The 11277-nt window shown below is 38.1% G+C and overlaps 1 protein-coding gene across 4 annotated transcripts; it reads left to right on the forward strand.

Annotated features, from left to right (window-relative positions):
- The first annotated feature begins 1295 nt into the window (after positions 1 to 1295).
- LOC103984915 (E3 ubiquitin-protein ligase UPL4) lies at positions 1296 to 11124 on the forward strand. Of its 4 annotated transcripts, none has more exons than XM_009402489.3 (18): positions 1296 to 1577; positions 1661 to 2238; positions 2337 to 2447; positions 2542 to 2658; positions 2786 to 2944; positions 3051 to 3212; positions 4915 to 5070; positions 5150 to 5271; positions 5358 to 6471; positions 6670 to 6733; positions 6913 to 8099; positions 8203 to 8418; positions 8499 to 8603; positions 9959 to 10039; positions 10126 to 10194; positions 10289 to 10417; positions 10506 to 10592; positions 10795 to 11124. In XM_009402489.3, exons 2-18 carry the CDS (start codon positions 1666 to 1668, stop codon positions 10858 to 10860), a joined length of 4518 nt encoding a protein of 1505 aa, XP_009400764.2. In that variant the 5' UTR covers positions 1296 to 1577; positions 1661 to 1665; the 3' UTR covers positions 10861 to 11124. The 4 variants fall into 4 exon arrangements, with proteins under 4 accessions (XP_009400764.2, XP_018682017.2, XP_018682016.2 ...); XM_018826472.2 differs by having other exon boundaries at positions 1684 to 2238; XM_018826471.2 differs by having other exon boundaries at positions 1297 to 1577; positions 10509 to 10592.
- Positions 11125 to 11277: the final 153 nt, after the last annotated feature.

Here is an 11277-nt window from a genome sequence, read left to right on the forward strand (position 1 = left end):
ATCTGTAATACTGTGTTGGTTTGACAATGTAGTGATTGTGGGACTTGTCCTCCCTTACTTTGTTATTATGAGAATATTCATGTGTGAGACAGATTAGTAAAGGACCAAGAGAAGTCTAAAAGAGTTTGATGATGCATATTAGGTTTGATCTATAATTTGATATAAACTTAAAATCTTAGATTGAATTGGTATCCTATGCTTTCCTTGTTAATGATGCAATTATCTTACTGCAACCAGCAAAGGACTACCATGCTGCGTGGATTCTAGTCCTAACCTACTTGAAGTATATGCTTTATCTGTGATTTAAGAAATGCCAATCTGTTCCTTGTAATTATGCTTGGGAATAAAGATTCCATTTGCATGCTATTTTGAATCATTATCCCTATGAAGCATTTCTTATATTATGTTCAGATTCATGTATTAAACATGCCAAGAGCAGCCTACTTTGCTAAACTTTCCAAAGAGCTATCTATTATTAATGTTACTGTATTTATTATTATTATTATTATTTTCCAACTAGCTATATTATTAATATCATAACATATATATATATATATATATATATATATATATATATATATATATATATATATATATATATATATATATATATTCATATCTAAATCCAAAGCGCTTCTTGTTGTTGCATGTGATGTGTACAAAGAAGTATTCTATAGCATAGTATCTTCTTTGCAAGGTCTGTCGTACCGGATCATACCGTCCGGTACGGGCGGTACGTATCGATCCGACAGGCCAACGGTACGTGGACCGCTCGGTACTGTACCGAGCACTGTAGCAGTGCACTGTAGCTCTATAGCACTATACTGTAACAGTGCTACAGTGCTCGATACACCTGGGTGTATCGAGCGGTATACCGTACCGTACCGGTATCGAGCTTCGGTCGAAACGCTAGTACGGTACGGTACGATAGATCTTGCTTCTTTGCACATAATGCATCTATTTATGATAAATTAACATTTAAATATTTTTAATTTAAAGAAAGAAATTATTTTTATAGAATTTAATATTTTAAGTTGAATTAGATGGGCAGAGTAGCCATTTATGATGCTGCCACATCGTATAAAGGCTAATGACTTCTTTCACGGTTGAATTCAAGATTTAGAGCCTGCGTGGATCCGATCAACCGCCTGAACCGATTCGTGGTGTGACTCGGCCCAACCCAACCCAACCCAACCTAGCTTTGTTAGTTAGACCATTCGTCTACGGCGGTGCCACGACCGGCTTAATCCAACCAAAACACCCTTAACGGAAATCAATTGGCATCAAACAAGGAAGGGGGAATAGATAGGAGTGGAGAGGGGAAATAAAGGAAATCGAATCCGGTCACCAAAATAATCACGATAAAAAAGAAGGGAGAAAGCCGTAACAGACGAATCGTTCCACGAATCGAAATCGTTGTGTCTATAGATAGCGGTAGAAGCAAATCGCAATTCCCAGTCGTCGCATCATCCCCTCGGCGATCGACCTCGAAACCCTCTCTCTCTTCTTCTTCTTCTTCTTCGTCGTCGTCTGATCGCCGCAGGGCACGAGCAACCCCGTCGTCCACCAATCTTTGGGTATCCGATCTTCAGAGAATCCCGTCTTCTTCCTTTGATTTCGTCCATTTTTTCTTGTTTGATTTTAACTATAATCGTTGAAGGCGTGATGGATCGAAATCGGAAGCGCGAGGCCATTGACGGGCGGTCGCAGGAGAAGCGGGCGTGCAGCTCGTCCGAGTTCCGTCCCTGCTCCTCCACCTCATCCTCCCTGCCGCCCCCCCCCCCGCAGACGGATAGCGAGATGGAGTCGTCCTCGTCCGGGAGGTCCGATCGGGCCGGGGACTCTGGCTACGGCTCATGCGACTCCGACGATTTCGCTGGGGGATACGACTCCCGAAACCTTGTGGGGCGGGGGAGGCTGCAGAGGGTCTTCTCCGGCCTCCTCGATGACGGCTCTGGGGGCTCGGCGCAGCTGGCGGCGCTGACCGAGCTCTGCGAGGTGCTCTCTTTCTGCATGGAGGATGCCGTCGGGTACTTCCCGCTAGAGACGGTCGTGCCGCCGCTCGTGAAGCTTGCCAGCCACGAGAGCAGCCCCGACGTCATGCTTTTGGCCATAAGAGCGCTCACGTACCTCTGTGACGCGATGCCGAGGTCGGCCGAAGCCATTGTCCGGCATGGAGCACTGCCTGTCCTCTGCGGGAGGCTGTTGGCGATCGAATACTTGGACGTGGCAGAGCAGGTACTTGCTCGCGGTATTTTTCTCTCATTTGATTCTGTATGATAGAATTATCCATTCACAGTTTACAGTGGAGTATTTATTTCCTGCAATATGACTAGAGCTTACAAGCATTGGAAAAGATATCGCGGAAGCAACCAGTTCCATGCTTGCAAGCTGGAACAATCGCTGCTGTCTTAACTTACATTGATTTCTTTCCAACGAATCCTCAGGTCTGTAGAACATCATGGTTTAATGTTTTAAAGATCTGTTCATATTTGATTAAGATACTAATTTGTCAAATATTATTTGATGTACTCTATTCAGCGAGTGGCGGTTTCAACTGTAGCGAACGTGTGCAAGAAGCTTCCTCCTGATTGCTCTACGATTGTCATCGAATCTGTTCCTATTCTGTGCTCTCTTCTCCAATATGAGGATCATAAGGTACTTTAGCTCTTCGCAGCCCTTAATTATAATTGAGAAAAAAAACAGTATCTTGTTAATCCTTCTCTTTTAACTAATGGTTAGATTATTTGGTAAAACTGCATTTAATCTGTTCTGTGTATGGCAGCTGGTAGAAACTGTTGCTGCTTGTCTGGTAAGGATAACGGATTGTTTCGCTGGTTCCTCCGAATTGCTGGATGAACTCTGCAAGCATGGGATTATACAGAAGTCGCTGAATTTGATTGCTAATGATGGTCATAGATCACTTAGTCGGGCAACTTATTCTGTATGTTTTTGTTACAAATGACTTGGCATTTATTACCTACTGCTGGTGCTGTTGCTCTGATATCTATTCTTTTTAACAGACTTAATTCTGCTGTTTTAACTTCCAGGGTTTGATTGGTCTTCTCAGGAAGCTTGCCACTAGCTCCCTTGTGGCAGTTCAGACTCTCTTCGAGCTTAATATAAGTCGCACTTTGATGGGCATCTTGATGAGTTCTGACATGTTACGTGATTCTGCTTACATGTCTGTTCAAGATATGCAAACCAATCAGGTTTTACTTTGAAAATATCCAGCTTCGTGAAGTAGTTATTAGTATAAATCTTATAATTTCTTATGTTCCATGTCACAGAATGGATGACTAACTAGGCCAATGTCCCATGAAGGTTTTTTTTTTTCCTGTTATTTCTTTATGGAAGCTTATCAGAGTTAACTCTGGTAGAAATACTCAAAGCTGTGACTTGCATACCAAGTATATAATTAATGATTATTAGAGTTCTCTCTTGTCACACTTTTATGGAAACTGAATTTTTTCAACTAGCATATTCATCCATAGGAAACCAAAAGGAATAAATTTGTTAAGAAGTTGGAAGTAACACAAGTTTCCTTGTGACATACTTTCTGTCCTCCTTTATCTCATAATTATTAACTAAAGCAGTGTAAAAAGCTTCGATTGTGAAGGAAATTATTATCGCCGTCCAGATTAAATCTACAAAGCCAGAGAGCTGCAGTAGGGTCCAAGGAAGTTATATGATATCTTCCAAGCTGACACCATGTTTCTTACACCAAAGCCATACTCCTAACAAGTTTGATTTGCAGAAAGAGATGGATCAAGTAACATTGCCGATGATCATGTGGAGAATTTCTAGAAAATTCCGAAAGCAATAGCTTTTGTCTTTTGAAAGAGTTATAATACAATTGATTGGAACTGGTTTTAAGTGTTCTATGCACATGGCCAACATAGTGGTGATAAATAGTGGAAAAATTAAAAAAAAAGGTTACATGGCATAATGGAATGGAGGTGGACAAAAAAAAAGAATTGTTACAAAGGGGCAAAAATGGTGGTCATTTGGATTAACAGGAGCTAAAGAATTAAAGAGCAATATAGTATGTGGAAATTTAAAAGAATTCTATAGCAGAAAGAAATGAAAAATGATGTACGTAAAACATTGAGGAAAAAAGGATGGGATACAACATAGATCAATTGATTTTTATATATGGCATACATTTGTTTATGATGTTTGGATAAATAGTTAAAAATCACGATAAATAATATATAATAATTAATTAGCATCCTTATTCTGTATGAAATAATATGAGTAACATAATACTGTAAGGATATATTGAGGATAATAACAACTTAGTATAAATGAAAAAAATTATTGTCATGGCTAAATTTATTATAAATGAATAGCAACTTATTATATATTGTTTGTACTGATAGTAAGTAAAATTGTCATTTGATGATTCTTTTAGACAATTACGGCAAAATCTAACTTGTTGAAGAGTGTTCTTTCCTCATCCTAAAGTATACCATGCCTAATACTGTTTGCTAATGCGTTCCACTTTCCTCATGATCACACAGGCTTTTCTCTTAGTACTTTGGGACCATCTCTTGAAGCATCAGACATAAAAAAGGCTCCATGATTTATAAAAATATCTTTTTTTGATTATAAAATTTAATTTTTTAAATTCCATCACTAATTTATACTTTATAATCAAGTCCAACTCTCCACCATTTTGTGATCTCATCCTTTAGTCTGTTACATGCTGAATGTTCCAAAACTAATGAAATGAGTTCATTGCAACTACAACTTGCTGTTCTTCAAATCCGTGAAGTTGTGTTATTGCTATTGTAAAATTTTTGTTTGCTTAACACAAGAAAAAAACTTATTTTGTTCAAATAGAAACAACCTAGGACATAATTCCTTCTGATCACTTTAATGGCACTATTGAAGAACTACTTCATTCTGCAGGTATATGAAGTTCTTAAGTTAGCTAATCAGTTGATCCCGCCAGTATTAAGAGATGTTCCAGATGATCAGATAGAACTAGCCAAGGAGAAGATTCTAGTAGATCAACCTAATTTCTTGCATGAGTTTTCTACGGACATTCTTCCTGTCTCTGTTCAGGTATGTTTCTACAAGTAATACTCCAAATAGTCCTAATGTTATTGTGCTAACCCTTGTATTCCTCTCTTATTTGGTGCAGGTGGTGAATTCTGGTGCAAATGCATACGTATGTTATGCCTGTGTTTCAATTATAAACAGTATTGCCTATTTCAGCACACCTGACATTCTTCTAGACTCAATCAAAAGTACAAACATCTCAAGGTGAGTATAAGTCAAGTAAATGATGACATTAACATGTGGAGATGTTTGTTCAACTCATGAGCACTTGTTAATGGTTTATTTGGCAGTTTTTTGGCAGGACTTTTGTCCCGGAAAGATCCACACGTGTTATTTTTGACACTGAAGACTGTTGAGGTTCTGATGCAAAAACTTCCTGCTGTCTTCTTAAGCTCTTTTATTAAGGAGGGGGTAGTTTATGCAATTGACGCTGCACTTTTAGTGCAAGAGAAATGCTCAGATTCTGTATCGGAACACTCCAATGATCACATGGTTGTAAGAGATACTTCGAGATGTATGTGCCATGCTTTTAATTCATCTAGGGTTTCAGCCTCTGAATCAAAAACATGCAGGCTTCAAAAAGATAGTATTCAAAGTTTGGCAAGGCACATAAAGACTACCTACTTTACCCATGAAGCAGTGGATTCTGAGATGGGCTTTACAGAAACTCTTCAAAAACTCAAAATCTTGTGCACAGTATTAAATGATAATGTGGATAGTTGTTCCACTAGTGATGGTTGCCTTCAAAATGAAGAGAACCTGACTCAAATATTACTTCAAGTCATGAGAGAGTTCTCTGAGGGAGAGTCTATGTCTACCTTTGAGTTCATTGAGAGTGGTATTGCAAGATTTCTGTCTTGTTATTTATCGAATGGCAAGTATCTATCGGGAACTACCAGTGCTATTGACTTATCAAGTCACACTCTTACTGTACTGAAGAGATTTCAGATATTTTCTTCCATTTGCTTATCAAATCCTGGTCAGAGTTGGGATAACATGCTTTTGGCAGTATTATTGAAGAAATTTCAGAATGCATTGTCTTCTTTGGATAATTTTCCTGTTATTCTAAGCCATGGTTTCAAGCTGAGAAACACTTATACAGATATCCCTGTCAGAGGCATCACTAAGAATCCCTGTTTAAGAGTACGTTTTGTGCGTCAAAATGAGGATACAAACTTATCTGACTTGGACAATGTCGTAAATGTTGATATTTCTTCATCCTTTGATGCTTTAGAAGGATATCTTTGGCCGAAAGTTAACAAAGGCAAGAATGGACATCGGACAGAGTCTGCAGATAGGAAAGCAGATGACACTACTTCAGGGATAAAACATGTCTCAGAAAAGAATCCTATAGAGACACACACAAACATCTCACAGGAGTCATGTATTTCCAACTCTGCAGAGGTGCACTTCCTGTTACCGATACTCCTTTTGCATTTGTATTATATTGCTTCTAGTGTGAAAGAATTGATCATATATTATCATACACGTAGCAATCAAGTTATAATGTAAAAAGTGGCTTTTAAATCAGATTGAAGCAAGATATCAAGTGCTTTGGATGAGCCCTTCTCTTATAGTTGCTTTTACTTTATTGTACTTCAGGTAAGCAGGCAAGAAGAACAATATTTACCTGCAGTAGACAGTAGTCCAAAACAGACTATGTCTGGTAAGATTTTCCCAACAATGGAAGCTTACATATGATTCTTGTCAGTCATTAATAGTAATGAAACCACATGTCTAAGTTTTCAGCTGAGTGAAATTATTAATTTTCTTTTAATATGAATAAATCTCTCATCACATTTCTTTTTTACTTACTGTGTCTTACCTCTTTCTTTGCTTCTGCAGCCAAGGAAGTCACTGAAGGAAGTTCAGCATCTCCAAGCATTGGAAGTGCAAAACCAAAGTTAACTTTCAGTTTAAGAGGGAAACAACTTGATTCCTCTATGACCATTTATCAAGCAGTTCTTGAAGAACAGAAAGGTGCAGAATTTGATATGGTTGTGGGATCAAAGTTCTGGAGTGAAGTGTACAAATTAACCTATAAAAGTGCGGAACCAAAAGCAAATGATAGTGAAATGCTTAATTGTGTTCCTCAGTCATCTGTCTTTTGGAATAAACATGGATTCTCAGATTGGAAGTATCCTTTTCTGCTAGCTGAGCTTCCGTGTAAAATCGATAAATTGAATGCCTCGTATGATGTCTTGTTTATGTTGAAGATTTTCGAGGGAATGAATCACTATTTGTTTCAACTGTTGAGCGATGAGAGACTCAATGCTTTTGCCGAAGGGAGAATAGAGAACTTTGATGATCTGAAGGTGATAGTTTCTTCAATTCCACAGGTTGAGTTTGTGAACAGTAAATTAAATGATAAGTTGGAGCAACAAATGCAAGACCCGTTGGTATTAACCACTGGTTGCATGCCATCATGGTGTGGCCAGTTAATGGCTGCATGCCCTTTCTTATTTTCTTTTGAGGCAAGACGGAAGTACTTCTACCTTACAACATTTGGTTCTTTAAGAAGTCAGCAGAATAACATACAGAACTTAGATGGTAGTGGTACCAACTCCTTAAATGATCGACATTCATATTCAGGTTCTTTACGTAAGAAGTTCATAGTCAATCGCAACAATATTCTTGAAAGTGCTGTGAAAATGATGAAATTACATGCTCAAAGTAAGGGAACTCTTGAAGTGGAATACGCTGAGGAAGTGGGTACTGGCCTAGGTCCCACAATGGAGTTCTTTACATTAGCAAGTCACGAATTTCAAAAGGTTGGATTGGGTATGTGGAGAGGGGATCTTAGTTATGCAGGAAGAAGTACCATTGATGGTTATTCTGAATTTGTGCTAGCTCCCTTTGGACTATTTCCTCGTCCATGGTCAACATCAACAGATGTCTCGGGTGTTGCTGAATTTCCTGAAGTGATTAAAATGTTTCTTCTTCTCGGGAAGCTTGTGGCGAAGGCAATTAAAGATGGGAGGATCCTAGATATACCATTTTCCAGGGCCTTCTACAAGATTATACTTGAGCAGGTTCTTTTGAAGTCCTATGATTGTTTTGTTTGAGAACTGTAGTTTATATTATTGATTGTTTCATAATCTGACCATGGAATGAACTTGTTACACACTTCTGTAGGAGCTCAGTATATGTGATATCCAGTCAATTGATCCAGAACTTGGAAGGACTATGTTGGAGTTTCAAGCTCTTGTCAATAGGAAAAGATTTTTGGAATCAATTTCTGGAGACTCTTCAAATTTATGTTACAGGAATACCAGTGTTAAGGATCTTTGTCTTGATTTCACTCTTCCCGGCTTCCCTGATTATGCACTTCTATCAGAGAGTACAAAAATGGTAATACATAGAACCAGATAAATGAGGTCCTCTTTGTTCATGAGCTTGTCATCTTTTAACTTTAGTTGTTTTTCTAATAGGTGAATATTGTTAACTTGGAAGAATATGTCACAATGGTTGTTGATGCAACAATTGGCAGTGGGATTTCAAGGCAAATTGATGCTTTCAAATCTGGATTTAATGAGGTATATTTTGCATTTTATTTTACTGCATCATAAAACATAACATTGTTAACACTGTTTCTTATAATTGTGATTAATCATATTTAGCCTTGACTCTTCCTCTCTTATTTTTTGATGGGGGCTTCTTAATTTATTTGTTAATATAAATTGAGAATTTCCAGTAAGCCCTTTGTAAAAGGAAGCTTCCATCTGCTCTGCAAAAATTCTTTTCTGTGGACTTTGGTGGTGTGGTTAGGTCTTTGGTATGGAGCATAAGGGGGCAGACTGATGCTACTCAAAATATTCCACCACATGTTTTTGTGCTACTGCTGGCAGACTCTGCAACTTACATTTTCTTTTCTTCATATAAGAGACCGTAGATATGCTAATAGTAAAATATATGAATCTTGATATGCAATAGACCTTGAAATTATACTTTTGCATCATGTTTTTACCATGCAACTAGGCAGTAGTAAAGGTCCATCAGTATCTGTGAATTTTATCGCAAGGGGCATTTCTTAAATAACAGAGGCAAACCGAAGAGCTTTTAATATGGCTTAGACCTCAAAAGGTTAGGTTACCAAGTAACATTAGAAAGAAGAAGACAAGGGGAATCTGCATCTTGGTGCTATTCTTACTATTTAATTGATCCCCATCCTTTGAAGGAAAACCAAGGATACAAACTTGATAGAACCGAAATATCCTGAATGTAGATCTTCAGCATTATGCACTTGACGGAGAACCAAAATAATTCAAATGCAGAGTTCTTTTGATAGACGAAATGCAGATTATCTGTTTGATTGTTGGTTGGTTTTCACATTTTGTTGGAAGGTAACACCTTTTTGTTAGACCTTTTGGAATTTCATTAATTATATTGTTTAGGTCAAACATTAGAAACAAGGAAGGTTGAAGAACTGTTGTGCCATTATGAGCAATTCTTGTGATGCATATTCCATCTGGAATGGAATTTTATTGTTTATTCTTGGTTCATGCATGGACAAAATGGTTGTTCTAATTGCATTTGCATGAATAAGGAAGTCATTGCAGAACTCAGGCATCCTAATCCTTGGAAAATTTAGAAAGCTATCTTCTCATGCATTAGGTATCGTAGAGAAGGGTAAAAATGCTTAGTCATTAACTAGGTGTACTGATTTATCCCCAAGACATGAGTGTGGGCTGCATGAGTGTCCCTCTGCTTATTGGCTTGTTGTCTTTGGAAAGTTAATTAGCAAGATATTATGCTTGTTATGATCTTTATAAGTGATTCACTTATGTTGCTCGTTCCAATTCGGTGCCAAAGCAATGATTGCTACTGATTTGTTTTCCTCCAAATACCTTTTCATTTTCCATGTGATCTTACCGTCTACTATTTTGTTTAGGTGTTCTCTTTAAAAGCTCTTCAAATTTTTACCAAAGACGAGCTGGAACGGTTGCTCTGTGGAGAACAAGATTGTTGGGATGTATGTATTATTTCCACCTCCTCCTTTTCCCCCTTTAGATGCTAATCTAGTGCTCCTAGATAGTCATAATTATTCTTTCTTCACAGTTCACTGAGCTCGTCGATCACATCAACTTCGATCATGGTTATACGGGAAGCAGCCCTACTGTAGTTAGTGTCAGTATCCCACAAAATCTCTCTAGTGCATAGCTAGAAATGTTTCTATGTCCCATCTACTATATTATATCACTCTGAATATTTTTATCTTCAGTTTCTAGAAATCATACAAGAGCTTGAGCGAGATCAGCGTAGGGCTTTCTTGCAATTTGTTACGGGCTCTCCTCGTCTCCCACCTGGAGGCTTAGCTGCACTCAAACCAAAGTTGACAGTGGTTCGTAAGGTTAGAAAAATTCTTATCACCTTAATATGACGTACCACCTGAAATTGCATGAGCCTTACATTTTTATTTCTGCTTATGTTTTTAATAGCAGCACAGTAGTTGTGATGCCGATATGGATTTGCCGAGCGTCATGACTTGCGCTAATTATCTAAAGCTCCCACCTTACTCTTCTAAGGTAAGTACAATGTCCATGTTTCCTTTGTTGCATCCTCATCCCCACATCCATCTGGTAGAACCATTCTCTTTCCCAACTGTAAAACGATAATCTCGTTGTGCTAATTTTATCTCGAGCGTAGCAGTAGCTTTTTTTTTTCAGACATTTTAGGTGGTGTAACCATGTGAAAAAATATTGAACTAATCACATCACTGGTTTGCAGGAGAAGATGAGACATAAATTGCTTTACGCGATAACAGAAGGTCAGGGGTCATTTCACCTCTCGTAGAAGGCTGCACTTTGACTTTTTTTTTTTTTTTAAGTGAATCAAGGCACATTGAACACCGTAGTCGATACTGTAAAACTGTAAACATGCTACCAGGTTAGATAGAGGTTGTATATAGGGGGGGATGGCACAGCACACGGTGGGCAGATTGTGCAGAACAAAGGGAAGCCCATCGCAGCAATTGTACAGAGTTCTGGTGATGCAAATGGGGTGTACAGAAAACTGTGAATAGGGCTTTTTTTTAACTTGCAAAACTCCTTTTATTTATGTGGCTTCATGCTGTCATTTATGTGTACAAATAATAAAAAAAAAGGGTATGTAGGACTTGTATATAATATTATATACTCCCTGTTTCCATCAATCTTCTCGTAGCTGCCTGCATGTATATATATAAAGCTTGTTCCAAACAAGCGTTTTAAC

Source organism: Musa acuminata, chromosome BXJ3-5 (assembly GCF_036884655.1).
Source record: "Musa acuminata AAA Group cultivar baxijiao chromosome BXJ3-5, Cavendish_Baxijiao_AAA, whole genome shotgun sequence".
Lineage (NCBI taxonomy): Eukaryota > Viridiplantae > Streptophyta > Magnoliopsida > Zingiberales > Musaceae > Musa > Musa acuminata.

What these genes read in the sequence shown, in the direction of transcription:
- LOC103984915 (XM_009402489.3), top strand. Translation starts at nt 1,666, where the DNA reads ATGGATCGAAATCGGAAGCGCGAGGCCATTGACGGGCGGTCGCAGGAG. An exon ending in AGTTGACAGTGGTTCGTAAG is followed by an intron (nt 10,418 to 10,505) that starts GTTAGAAAAATT and finishes TGTTTTTAATAG; the next exon opens with CAGCACAGTAGTTGTGATGC. An exon ending in TCCCACCTTACTCTTCTAAG is followed by an intron (nt 10,593 to 10,794) that starts GTAAGTACAATG and finishes ACTGGTTTGCAG; the next exon opens with GAGAAGATGAGACATAAATT.